This window comes from Eschrichtius robustus, chromosome 6 (genome assembly GCF_028021215.1).
Source record: "Eschrichtius robustus isolate mEscRob2 chromosome 6, mEscRob2.pri, whole genome shotgun sequence".
Classification (NCBI taxonomy): domain Eukaryota; kingdom Metazoa; phylum Chordata; class Mammalia; order Artiodactyla; family Eschrichtiidae; genus Eschrichtius; species Eschrichtius robustus.
The window spans coordinates 79088672-79103328 of NC_090829.1; the positions used below are offsets into that span (position 1 = coordinate 79088672).

At 36.5% G+C, this 14657-nt stretch overlaps 1 protein-coding gene across 1 annotated transcript in view; it reads right to left on the reverse strand.

Annotated features, from left to right (window-relative positions):
* SLC15A2 (solute carrier family 15 member 2) overlaps positions 1-14657 on the reverse strand; it is a 44209-nt gene that overhangs the window by 7579 nt on the left and 21973 nt on the right. Inside the window, exons 12-19 of the mRNA XM_068546635.1 lie at positions 14184-14216; positions 13370-13458; positions 12158-12239; positions 11448-11582; positions 10341-10505; positions 10140-10186; positions 8463-8573; positions 7697-7793 (exon numbers count right to left, since the gene is read on the reverse strand). Coding sequence (XP_068402736.1) covers positions 7697-7793; positions 8463-8573; positions 10140-10186; positions 10341-10505; positions 11448-11582; positions 12158-12239; positions 13370-13458; positions 14184-14216 — 759 coding nt within the window. The remainder of the gene's footprint in view (positions 1-7696; positions 7794-8462; positions 8574-10139; positions 10187-10340; positions 10506-11447; positions 11583-12157; positions 12240-13369; positions 13459-14183; positions 14217-14657) is intronic.

The window sequence follows — 14657 nt, forward strand, 5'->3', positions numbered from 1 at the left end:
AACTGTCACTGTTTGCGGATGACATGATACTATACATAGAGAATACTAAAACTGCCACCAGAAAACTGCTAGAGCTAATCAATGAATATGGTAAAGTTGCAGGATACAAAATTAATGCACAGAAATCTCTTGCATTCCTATACACTAATGATGAAAAATCTGAAAGAGAAATTAAGGAAACACTCCCATTTACCATTGCAACAAAAAGAATAAAATACCTAGGAATAAACCTACCTAGGGAGACAAAAGACCTGTATGCAGAAAACTATAAGACACTGATGAAAGAAATTAAAGATGATACCAACAGATGGAGAGATATACCATGTTCTTGGATTGGAGGAATCAACATTGTGAAAATGAGTATACTACCCAAAGCAATCTACAGATTCAATGCAATCCCTATCAAATTACCAATGGCATTTTTTACGGAGCTAGAACAAATCATCTTAAAATTTGTATGGAGACACAAAAGACCCCGAATAGCCAAAGCAGTCTTGAGGGAAAAAAATGGAGCTGGAGGAATCAGACTCCCTGACTTCAGACTATACTACAAAGCTACAGTAATCAAGACAATATGGTACTGGCACAAAAACAGAAACATAGATCAATGGAACAAGATAGAAAGCCCAGAGATTAACCCACGCACCTATGGTCAACTAATCTATGACAAAGGAGGCAAAGATATACAATGGAGAAAAGACAGTCTCTTCAATAAGTGGTGCTGGGAAAACTGGACAGCTACATGTAAAAGAATGAAATTAGAATACTCCCTAACACCATACACAAAAATAAACTCAAAATGGATTAGAGACCTAAATATAAGACTGGACACTATAAAACTCTTAGAGGAAAACATAGGAAGAACACTCTTTGACATAAATCACAGCAAGATCTTTTTTGATCCACCTCCTAGAGTAATGGAAATAAAAGCAAAAATAAACAAATGGGACCTAATGAAACTTCAAAGCTTTTGCACAGCAAAGGAAACCATAAACAAGACGAAAAGACAACCCTCAGAATGGGAGAAAATATTTGCAAATGAATCAACGGACAAAGGATTAATCTCCAAAATATATAAACAGCTCATTCAGCTCAATATTAAAGAAACAAACACCCCAATCCAAAAATGGGCAGAAGACCTAAATAGACATTTCTCCAAAGAAGACATCCAGACGGCCACGAAGCACATGAAAAGATGCTCAACATCACTAATTATTAGAGAAATGCAAATCAAAACTACAATGAGGTATCACCTCACCCCTGTTAGAATGGGCATCATCAGAAAATCTACAAACAACAAATGCTGGAGAGGGTGTGGAGAAAAGGGAACCCTCTTGCACTGTTGGTGGGAATGTAAATTGATACAGCCACTATGGAGAACAATATGGAGGTTCTTTAAAAAACTAAAAATAGAATTACCATATGACCCAGCAATCCCACTACTGGGCATATACCCAGAGAAAACCGTAATTCAAAAAGACACATGCACCCGAATGTTCATTGCAGCACTATTTACAATAGCCAGGTCATGGAAGCAACCTAAATGCCCATCAGCGGACGAATGGATAAAGAAGACGTGGTACATATATACAATGGAATATTACTCAGCCATAAAAAGGAACGATATTGAGTCATTTGTTGAGACGTGGATGGATCTAGAGACTGTCATACAGAGTGAAGTAAGTCAGAAAGAGAAAAACAAATATCGTATATTAATGCATGTATGTGGAACCTAGAAAAATGGTACAGATGAGCCAGTTTGCAGGGCAGAAGTTGAGACACAGATGTAGAGAATGGACATATGGACACCAAGGGGGGAAAACTGCGGTGGGGTGGGGATGGTGGTGTGCTGAATTGGGCGATTGGGATTGACATGTATACACTGATGTGTATAAAATTGATGCCTAATAAGAACCTGCAGTATAAAAAAACAAACAAAACAACTAATACTAAACTTTCATTGGGATATTTGTATGGAAATATGTTAATATAAATGTTTCAGACATTACATGAAATTTCTAAAAATCTTATATTTGTATGTGTATGGAAATATGTATGGAAATATGTTAATATAAATGTTTCAGACATTACATGAAATTTCTAAAAATCTTATATTTGTATGTGTATGGAAATATGTATGGAAATATGTTAATATAAATGTTTCAGACATTACATGAAATTTCTAAAAATCTTATATGTTCTGGTATAATGTTATATGTAATAATCCTAGTTATTACTTTAAAATGTATATCTCAGAAATAACTAATTTTCTTGTCAACTGCATTATTATGAACTTTCATCAAATTTTTAACCGTGGTCATTTTTAAGTCTTTTGTCATTTACAGACAGTTCTGGGTGTACTCTGATGATTTTGCAAATATGTTCCTATAAAAGGGTTTCATCTTCAAGAAATTCATGGAAAAGGCTCTGACAAGTACAGGTTTCTGGTAACTGACTGTACTGCTGAACTGAATGAATAAGCATTTTCAGAACTCTAATGAAAAACTGATGAACTCATAAAAGTGCTAACAAAAGATCAAGATGAAAAAAAAAATTAATTACATGGGACTGAGTGAACTGATGAGGATGAGTATAATTTTTGTGACTTTCTGTCTGAATTAAAAAAAAAAAATCCCACAAGGACTCAGAGGCAAAGAATATACAAATCAATTTTCACTGCAAAGTAAAGGAGCTGTTACAGTGGAGGATTACTGGACTGAATGTCAATATTATGACATAGTATGAGTGTGTTTCATGTTTGGTAATTGCAATCATTGTTTCTTTTGTTGTGGTCATCCATGTACAATGCTTGGTGTCAGTCTATTTATCTCTTGTAAAAATAAAATACAGTGTGTGTGTGTGTGTGTGTGTGTGAAAAAAAAAAAAAGATGCAATTTTTCTGTAAAATTTTGGTCAAAAAGAATCTTTTCAGGGTCAATTTTTTGTTATTAATGTTACCAATATACACGATTCTACAATTCTTTTTTCATCTAAAATTACTTTTATTACATGCAGGTTTTTAGCTGTAGTTGGTTTTATTTTATATAGATTATATTTACTAATATTTCTTACAATAATGGAATTAAATTTTTGGAATTATGTATTTTTGTTGGAGTAAAACCAAGTTATTAGGTAGTAAGTGTTATTAGATAGCCAGTGTAATATCTGGATATATCATGAGATAAAAATAGCGGAGCTAAAACATATAGGTCAAAAGTCCCTGAAATCAAAAGTCTTTGATGTCCAAATGCCCTTGATTCTCTGAGTCAAAACCCATTGCGTTTGAAATGTAGTAAGGCAAATGTTGTTTTAGTTGGTATTGTGAACAATACCTGGGCATATATTTGGGTTTTCTTAGCCTAAGAGAAGACTGTGACCTGAGCTTGTAAATCAAGGTCACATTCTCAAATACACACAGGCAGGTAATTAACTAAACAAAGCAGGCTGAATGGTAATGATAGGGACTATGGTGAACTGGACAGCCCAGCCCCATCTAAAGTGTACAGGCACTATAGCACCAGCCAACTGACATGGTAATACCTGTTATAGAATCTTCTGATTTTGTTTTTAAGAAATGTAAGGATTCCAGTTTCTTAGGTAAAATCACTCTAATTTTAAATATTGTCAATTAATAATAATTATTTTTATTTTTGTCAAGACTGTACAGACCAAACAAAACAGGACTACGTGAGGAACTGGGTCCTCAGGCCTCTAATATATGATCTCTACTCTAGATGCTTATTATCCTGGCATTCAGAAACAATATATATAGCCTCTATCTTGAGCAGTATATGAGAGACAGAAGGAAAACACCAGGAATGCAAGTGTTATGGGTTGAGTTGTGTCCCCCTAAAACTCATGTTGGAAGTCCTAACCCCTAGTACCTGAGAATGTGACCTTATTTAGAAATAGGGTTGTTACAGATAGAATTAGTCAAGTTAAAATGAGGTCACTAGGGTGGGCTCTAATCTAATGTGACTGGTGTCCTCATAAGAGAAATTTGAACATAGACAAACATACAGGGAGAACTCCATGAGAAGATGAAGGCAGAGACTGGAGTGATTCTTTTACACATCAAGAAACACCAAATACTGCCAGAAAACCACTAGAAGCTAAAGGAAGCGAAATGAAACAGATTCTTTCTCACAGCTCTCAGAAGGAACCAGCTCTACCAACACCTTGATCTTGGACTTCTAGCCTTTATGACTGTAAGGAAATAAATTTCTGTTGATAAAGCCACTCAGCTTGTGGTACTCTGTTACAGCAGCCCTAGAAAACTAATACAGCTAAGTCAGTTTAACATCAGAAAATCAATTAATATAATATACCATATCAATAGAAAACCATATGATTATCTCAATAGACACAGAAAAAGCATTTGACAAAATTCAACCTCCCCCCTTCAGAGTAAAAAACAAACAAAACCCACAACAAACTAGGAATAGAAGGGAACTTAACCTGATACCTGATAAATACCTATGAAAACCCCACAGCTAACATACTTAGTGATAAAAGACTGAATGCTTTCCCCCTAAGAGGATGTCTACTCTCACCACTTCTATTCAATACTGTATTGGAGGTTCAAGCAAGAGCAATTAGTCAAGAAAAAGAAATAAAAGTCATCCACACTGAAAAGATAGAAGTAAAGCTTCTTTATGCAGATGACAGGATCTTGTATGTAGAAAGTCCTAAGGGATCCACTAAAAAACTATTAAAACTATCAAATGAGTTCAGTAAGGTTGCAGGACACAAGATCAATATCAATTGTATTTCTACATATTTGCAATGAACAATCTAAAAATGAAATTAGGAAAATGATTACATTAGCAACAGCAAAATAAAGAATAAAATACTTAGGAATAAATTTAACAAAATAAATGTAAAACCTATACTCTAAAAACTACAAAATATTGTTGAAAAATTTAGGTCTTAAGGAAGACCTAAATAAATGGAAAAACATCTCATGTTCACTGACCAGGAGACAATATTGTTAAGATAGCAAAACTCAAAATCACCTACAGATTCAGTGCAATCCCTCTCAAAAATCCCAGCTGGCTTCTGATCCTAAGCTGATCCTAAAATTCATCTGAAAATTCATGGGACCCATAATAGCCAAACCAATCTTTAAAGGGAAGAACTAAGTTGAAAAACTCATACTTCCTGATTTTGAAATTTACTACAAAATAACAGTAATCAAGAGATTATTGTACTGGCACAAGAATAAATATATAGATCAATAGAATAGAATTGAGAATCCAGAAACAAGCCCTCACATTTCTGGTCAATTGACTTTTGACAAGAAATGTCAAGACCATTTAACGGGAAAAGACGAGTCTTCAACAAATTGTGCTGGGACAACTGGATATTCACATACAAAAGAATGCAGTTAAGCCCCAAGCTCACATCATATACAAAAATGAACTCAAAATGGATTAAAGACCTAAATATAAGAGGTAAAACTATAAAACTCTTAAAGGAAAATAATGGGCATAAATTCTCATGACGCTGGATTTCGCAATGGTTTCTTAGATGTAACACCAAAAGCACAAGCAATCAAAGAAAAAAATTGATAAATTGAACATCATAGAGATTAAAAATGTTAGTACTTCAGTGGACACCATTAAGGAAGTTAAAAAGACAACCTATTGAATGGGAGGAAATATTTGCAAATATATATCTGATAATTGACTTATGTTTAAAATACATAAGGTAGGGCTTCCCTGGTGGCGCAGTGGTTGAGAATCTGCCTGCCAATGCAGGGGACACGGGTTCGAGCCCTGGTCTGGGAAGATCCCACATGCCACGGAGCAACTGGGCCCGTGAGCCACAATTACTGAGCCTGCGCGTCTGGAGCCTGTGCTCCGCAACAAGAGAGGCCGCGATAGTGAGAGGCCCGCGCAACGCGATGAAGAGTGGTCCCCGCTTGCCGCAACTAGAGAAAGCCCTCGCACAGAAACGAAGACCCAACACAGCAATCAATCAATCAATCAATCAATAAATAAGAACGTGAATTTCTAAAAAAAAAAAAAAATACATAAGGAATGCTCACAACTCAATAATTAAAACACAACCCAATTAGAAATTGGGCAAAGAATTTGAATAGACATTTCTCCAAAGCAGATTACAAATGGCCAAAAAGTACATAAAAAGGTGCTCAACATCATTAGTCATCAGGAAAATATAAATAAAAACCACAATGAAATATCATTTCATACCTACTAGGATGGCTATAATTAAGAAGATAGAAAAACAAGTGTTGGCAAAGATGTAGAAAAATTGCCACCTTCTATCAGTGGGAATGTTAAATGTAGGCTCACTTTGGAAAAGTCTAGCAGTTCCTCAAATGGTTAAACATAGAGTTACCATGTGACCCAACAATTCCACCCAAGAGAAGTGAAAATCTATGTCCACACAAAAACTTGTACATGAATGTTCATAACAACATTATTTATGTTAGTCAAAAGGTGAAAACAACCAAATGTTCATCAACTGATGAATATATGAATAAAATGTGTTATACCTATAAAATGGAATATTATTGGGCAATAAAAAGAAATGAAGTACTGATGTATGCTATATGAATGAACCTTAAAAAATATGCTAAATGAAAGAATCCAGACACAAAAGGCCACATGTTATATCATTCCATTTATACGAAATAGGCAGAATAGGCAAATTTATAGAGACTGAAAGTAAACAAGTGGTTGCTAGTGCTAGAGGGTATGGGGGGGAATAGTGAGTAACTGCTAAGGCTTCTTTTTGGAATGATGAAAATGTTCTAAAATTACACAACTCTGTGAATTTATTAAAAACCATTGAACATACATTATTGAAAATATATTCTATATATGTACTGAATATACAATATATATTGAATATGTTAGTGCATTGAAAACCATTATACACTTTAAGTGGGTGAACTGTATGGTATATGACTTATATCTCAATAAAGCTGTAATAAAAAATGGCATACTAAAGATATGCTAATTAAATTAATTAAAATAAAAAAAACTTTACAGATCATTCTCATCACACTTCTAGAAATTTTCCATCTTTTTCTTATTCACTGTCTTCTTTTTATATTTAATACAATGTCAAAAGTAATGAAATAAAATTAGAATCAAGATTCACATCAGAATTAAAATTCAGAGGTGTCATGTCCTGAGTGCTGAGACAATTGCTTTTGATGGAGCACAGTTAATTCATCCCCTAAACTTTGTGTAGAGATTGACATTTGCTACCAGTCTTGGTATTTCAGACTGTGATATGCTAGCAGATCAGTTTCCAAGGAGCTAGGAGACCCGCATGTGGAGTCAGTCAAGAAGACCTAAACAATTATTGTTTTCTTGGGGCCATAATGAGACTGCAGCAGACCATGTCACCTCATAGCAATGACTCAAGATAAATTATGTCTACCATTCCCCAAGACCCTGTGCCTGTTGCCAATGTTATCTCTTTTAAGTCCTCATGGAGACCTTAGTAGGTTTTCTAAAGTCACTACAGAAACTATCACCTTACACTAGAAATAAGTATGTGATGCTGTCTTGCCACAGAGTCTTCTTTGGGTCCCAGGATAGATACAGATTCAGATAGATATAGATTTATATATATATATAGATATGATATAGTTATATAGACATAAATATAGATACAGATATATGGAAGGAGAGAGTAAGGGTGGCCATGAGCTACTTACATTAGTAATAACAAACAGATAAGCTGCACCAAAGTCTAGTAGACCCAAATTCAGTGAAAAGTCCTCATTTTTTGTTCTACAAGGCACTGCAGGATATCTGGAACAGGATAAATTTAGGTTAGAATAAACATTACAGTTTAGAAAAGCACTCCCATCTCTGGAGGAAAGAGTGATTTCATCTCTCTACTGATGGTGAATCAATCAGCAAAGCTACCATTTCTCTTTGAGGAGAGGAGTCTCAGAGTGAATTATTTTCATGCCAGGTTTTTTCTACCCCTAATCTGAGCTTTTCATTGTCTGTTGGCTAATTTTTTTTTTCACCTTAAACCTGAATGCAGAAGGCACAAATTCTCTTCTTTTGTGAACTTCAGACTCTAAGTCTTCTCATCTAAATTTTACGAATTTTTCTCTTCTAAGTCTTATGAATTAGTGGAACAGCATAAAACAGTGAACCTGAAAGGATAAGCTCGAAGGAGGTGTTAATAGGAGTTACCAAAGGGTAGGAGTGGAAGCCAATAATAAACTGGCAAACCTCCCAGAGATGGCCTGTTGACTATACAGTATGGCCTTTACAACAAGCATGGTCTCAATATATCTATGCAGAAAAAGGTGAGACTGAGGGAAGGAGGCAAAGGTCGAAAGAGAGCAGGAATCTGTGTGTATTTAAAATTAGCTGAGACATACCTAATCCTCCCACCTATATGCAAAGAAAGCATTTAAAAAACAGTTGTTGATAAAAGTAAAATTACAAGGGTAATGCTCTTACTCTCCTCTTTGCACACTTCTGTAAGCAGACACACCATAGTCTTCTTCAACACCGAGGGAGCTATCTGTACCCAGGGAGATGTTGATCTCTTCATGCAAAGTGTTAACAAACCTAAGGGTAGAGACATTGTTACAGATCAGACAAACTCTCCCACCTGATAAAAGGGCAGGGGCCTTTTCTGTTTTGTTTACTGCTATATGCCTAGTGCCTAGAACAGTGGCTGGCACATAAAAGGTACGTGATGTATATTGTTAACTGGGTGAATAAACGAACTCACATGTAAGAAGCAATCAGTAGTCTTAGCTGTCCCTAACCTTTTCTTTCCTCAGGTATTAGCTTTTTATCTGCCACACTCTCACCTGATTTCAGCTGGGATGACACTATTGTGATCACCCATGGCAGTCCGAGTCTCCTTACTAACCCACCTTAGGTGCACCTAATTTCTTTCCCTCGTCTAATGGTGTAATTCATCAACTGAGACTCCACTAAGAAAAATAATTATGTGTGTGTATATATATATGTATAAATACATACCAGTATTTATATAAAACTGATACTTTATCCTCTTACAAATGAAGTCTGATTTGACTTATGCAAAGCTCAGACTCCCAGCCCACAGTAGGTTGAACTATCATTGTTTTGGGTCTGCAGATAACCCTGGACTCTTCCAGAACCATCTTTCTAGTCTTTTGAACCCGGGCCGCTAAATTGCTCCCTCAGTTTGGGTTTCTGGTAGCATTTGCGTTGGTCCCTGGCCCATGGGATTAGAAGGGCAGTTCCCTCTAAAATCCTTGATATTGATTTCTGGACATTCAATCATCCTGCACTAACCTAGAAATTGCTCCCTTTCATCCTTCCTGGAGGTTCCCATTGCCCTCTGACCCAGGGAAGTCCTATCCTCATTGTTGTCTTACTTATTTTGATCTGTTTACTTTTTCTGAAGCTGCATATGCAAAAGCAGATTATTATGACTGTTCCACCCTTCAGTGAAATTCAAACTTTTCATTGAAAGTTCTCCTCTAAAATGCTATTCTCAACAGCAACCATCTAATAGGCACATGCATCTGTCTATTTCATGTCAGATTCCTGCCCCAGTGAGCAGGTGACCCCTTCAGGGCTCCATTTCTGTAAATGTCCCAGGCTGTCTAACAAGACCTTCAGCCTTATCTAGATTCAAAACCAAGTCTTTTGACTCCAAGTGTGTTGCCTTTACTAAACCATGAGGCCTCTATAGGTTTATTTTAAATTTTACTTTAAAAACACAGTAACTATAAAAGATATTCAACTACCAATAACGAAGGGAGGATTATTTGCTTACTTCTAAATTTCTCTCTGGTGATCACAGAGAGGAAAGAATTCAGTTATTTTCCTAAGAGCAAGATAAGTGGATACAATTCAGCAGAAGAGATTTATGTTGCAGAGCACAGGGGGCGTACATAAATACAGGGTCATCTTTGAATACCACAGGAGAAAGCAAGCCAAAAGACTTGGTTTTGAATCTATGCTTCTCACTGCCCTGGGAAATGCCTTCTGACACTAATTCTCTTGACATTCTAGGAAGAGAATCCCTGTACAAGACAAGTAGAATGTGAAGTCTCTTTATGTGAAGCCCCACAGATCAGAAGAGACCCAAGATTCAAGAGAACAGAGAGGCCTGGGTCTCCTTGGCATCCAAACCTCATGGCTGTCATCCCATTGGTTGTTTTGTTTTCTTCATCCTTTACCTACAACAGAGGGAAGTAAAAATCAGTTACAGCTGACAAGAGGGAACTGATAATCAGAAACTTTGATCATCAGTCATATCCTTGGTAAGATATTGATGAGCCCAGTCATCATACTCTTAAGATAGTTTGGAAACTAGGCCATTCCTCAACTTACCATCATGCTAGAAATACTTTTCCCATCTTCTCGAATGATCAGAGTGTACCATTTTTTCTCCTCCACAGAATGCTCAGTGTAGACAGACAAATTGTGATATTTCAGTTGGAAGTGGAAATTCTGGCTTTTTGTCTTCAGGTGGAGTCTGGAATAGTGTGGCATTTTCTATAGAATGAAGAGCCTGTCACACTCACCTTCTACCCCATCTTGGACATCACAATCTCATAGTAACCCAGGGCAGGTGACCTCATTAGATACTTTCAACATTACCCTTTAACCTAGTAATTCCATTTCTAGAAATATACCATAGGAGTAATTAGAGGCTTGAATAAAGATTTATGAGTAAGGATGTTCATTATAGAATTATGTATAATAACAAAAAAAATTAAATACCTATAAGGAAATATTTTACTAAACCATGTTATAGCCACAGAATAGAATATTATGTATCCATTAAAATCACATTCTCAAAGTTTACCTAAGGGCATGGGAAAATGCTTATGATGCAGTTAACATTAAGAAAAAAATCAAGGTCAATACAACATATAGTGTTTCAACACTTTTTAAAAATTTGTTTATTCATTTATACAAAAATGCTAACTATGATTATCTCCGTGTGATGGATTTATAGGTGGTTTTTATATCTTTTGACATACTCCCCAATTTTCTACAATAAACGTATATTACTTTTATTATTTAAAAAATATTTTTAAATGAATATTTCAGAATATGTATAATATAGTAGTGAAAATATGCAAGCCAAACTCTTCCACAGGGTGTGTGTTACAAGGCAGTTTGAAATAATAAGACAAATTACAACCTATTGAGAGCTTACAATGTCCCAGACATTATGCTAAGCACTTTACATATAATATTTATCCTTACAACAGCTTATGACATAAAAATTATTGCCATTTTACAGATGCTAAAACTGAGGCTTAGAGATCAAATAACCTGTTCAGGGTCTTATAGCTAGGGAGTGGCAGAACCAGGAATTGGACTGGGGCAGTTTGACTCCCCAAGTGCACGCTCTTCACCACTGTATTATGCTGCTGCCTTGGCGCATAATCTGAATGTATTTCTGATTCATTCAAGTCCATACGTCACCTGAAAGGATTTGATGGACTCTGCCAACAGAGAGTTGTTTTCATCTCCCAGCACTGTAACCTCCACCTCATTATCTGCCAGATTCAAGACTTGTAGGAAAATCTCTTGGGAATCTGGTTGGGGTGGGGCCATTTCCTTAGGACACAGAACACATGTTAGAATTACCAACAAATAACCCTTCAGATACCATGAGAACACATACCTCAGTCCTTTCTCGACAGCCTAGCTCATCTAGTCAGGAGGACACAGTTTTCTACCTCTAAAGAGCATTTGGCTTAGAAAACTCTGAAGGCAGTTTGGAGGGGGAAATACCAGCTCAATATAGCAAGCACTGATGCCAGGTAACAAACTCCATGCTTTTTGACTCAGCCGTGGCCTCATACATCATTCCCTAATAGTGGCTATTCAATCTGCCAAAAGTTATTTGTTTGAGTGTCTGGTAAGCTATCTAAGAGATGGTTATATATCTTGGATACCGGTGCTTAGAAATTCCTTGACAATATACTCTGAATCACTCAGGTGGGAGGTGGGCTTCATTTTGCACTGCTGCTCTACCCCTGTATCTACTCATTTACCACAAACACTGATTATGCACCTTCTTTAAAACAGGTACTGTGCTTAGGGCCCAGGGAATCAAGATTGAACAAGTCAGAAAAGTGAACAAAATAGGTATGGTCCTGCCCTCATGGCTTAAGATCTATTGTACTCACATTAATTTTTATCTCTACAGTAGCAGCAACTGCAAAGGCCAGGCATGCTAGGATCATACCAACAGCCATTTTCCTAAGTGATCTATAGGGGAAAGAAAGAGACAATTATAGCTAAACTCTAGACTCTAAAGAATAAAATCTAAACCCCCTAAGCTTAGCTAATTTGGTCCCAATTACTTTTCAAAGTATTGCCTCCCCTTCAAACAACCTTCTTTCTACTTTTACCTGAGTCATACTGAATTGTCCTCTGTAACGCACCAAATTTTTCCCTCTATCTTTGCTTATGATTTTTTTTAATCCATTATGTCATAATAACAAAAATAATAGTAATATAGCCAGATTTACTGAACATTTACCATATAGTAGTCACTATATATTATTACCTCCTTTTCCTCTTCTTCAGAAGTCTTTCTTGACCCTGGCCTCTCTCTTCCATCTCTCTTCCATCTCTGCATTTCCCTGGCACTTTGCTTTCCTTCTTAGGGCACTTAACATATTTCACCTTGTTGCAATAATTAACCTTGCATATTTTCTAGCTTCCTTACTAAAGAGTAAACACCTTAAGAGCAAGATTTGTGCTTTTACATTTGCATAGCACCTGGTGCTGAACTCAATAAACTGCTCAATGAATGAGTAAATGACAAAAGGTCATTTGAATATGGTAAGTGGTTATCAAAAGGAAATTGCTATTAAATCAGAAATTAGAGAAGACTTAACACCCTCCTCTGTCAAACTTTACAAAGAATAACACTTCTATTTAGAAGGGGGGGAAAGCAGTAATTAGGGACAATTCTATCCCCACTCTTATGAGGTCCCCCATTTGTTTCATAGGGACAGTAGAAGATTTAAAGGGATTAGTTATCCTCAAAGGCTTTGGACTTCTTTGAAGAGGCAACTTTCAAGAACAAAGCAACAAGTTGGTTTAGGAGCCTAATCTCACATACTTTTGACTTTCCATGAAGTATAGTCCTAACTCTTCAACATCACATATGTAAGTCTGCAGTAATGGCTTGGACTCTCTATCATAAGAATTAATTAGATCTAATTCCCGTCCTCCAGTATTAACAGGCGTTTAATCTAACATGGATAAACAGAAGCAGAAAAATGATAAATCAAAACAAATCATCACTAAGTAGAAAAGATATTGACTCTTTATCAAACTGGGCAAATGTTGAGTCAGTTTGGAGTAACATAGGCATAGTGAGCACTTACGTGAAGTTAATGCCACACTTGGAGACCAGACGATAAATGACAAGGTCAAACAATGGGATGAAGATAAGAACCAAAAAGGGATTTAGTACCTGTAACACCATGGTAAAAAGGATTAGTTACAAGTGTTCTTCTATCATGAGTGTGAGCATGTGCTCTCATTTGCATGTGTGCACTCTCTCTCACATCCAAACACACTTTCATCATACTATGTACAGAATGATTCCACATCTTTCAGTCTCTTTACACCCAAGACTCTATTTCCCCTGCATAGCACATTAGCTTCCAAATATCCCAAGGAACCAGTTTCACTCTGAACCTGTTTTTCTGTCAATCAACTGGGAGCTTTCCCCTCCCATTTTCACTTATCTTCTTCAGCACCACAGCCAAGGGAAAAATGTCAAGGCCAGGAGAAAGGAATGAGAGAAGGAAGAATTGGGGATTGTTGAACAAGAGTTTTAAAAAATACCTGGGAGTCACCAATAAACACATTCTGATTTTGTTGCTCACACAACAAAGCCTTATACTTTCTTTGACAATATTTCCATGATACTTGACATGGAAAAAAATCCAGTGCTTATACTTGCCCTGTGAGCTCAAAACTCAGTCTCCCTTGAGTTGATCAGGAGCTACTTACTTAACAGAGGATGTGAAAGAGAAGTGTGGGGCTTAAAGAGAATATTTTCATCCCTATGTTTAGCTCTCCTCAGCATACAAGGAAAAAAACATCAAATTATGGTTGGTAATCCTACTACTACAGGCAATGGTGTAGATGAGGAAAGAAATAAGTACCCGGCACTATAGAGAAGTCTCCTACCTGCATCTGGTCAGGCTGAAGCACAAAAAAACCCTGAAACATGATAACAAATGACATTAAGATGGTGGCCTAAAGACAAAAAAAAAGCCTAGATCAACCATCTTGCTAATTAGCAGGTGAGAAGCGTAAGGTAAAATCCATCAGGTCTTTGGTTCAGGATCACTATTATCCTTGTAAGAGTATGTGGGGAAAGAGACTGGGAATGGCTTTAGGCTATGTCTCCTGAAGGCAGATGGGCTTAAGGGAGAATCTTATTTTCTGTGCATTATACTTTCTTTAACTTGAAAGAGAATAGAGTCAGTGTGTTTTTTATTCATCTCAGTAACTGCAGTCATAGGTGGTAATAATACGAAGGACAAGACATCATGGTTAGGGTGAAGACTCCCACTGACACACAGTGTTTCTGAAGTTGTTCTCCAGGAGGTCAAAAAGAGGACAAACATGGTAAATCCTGGACAGCCAGGGGAAGGAAAA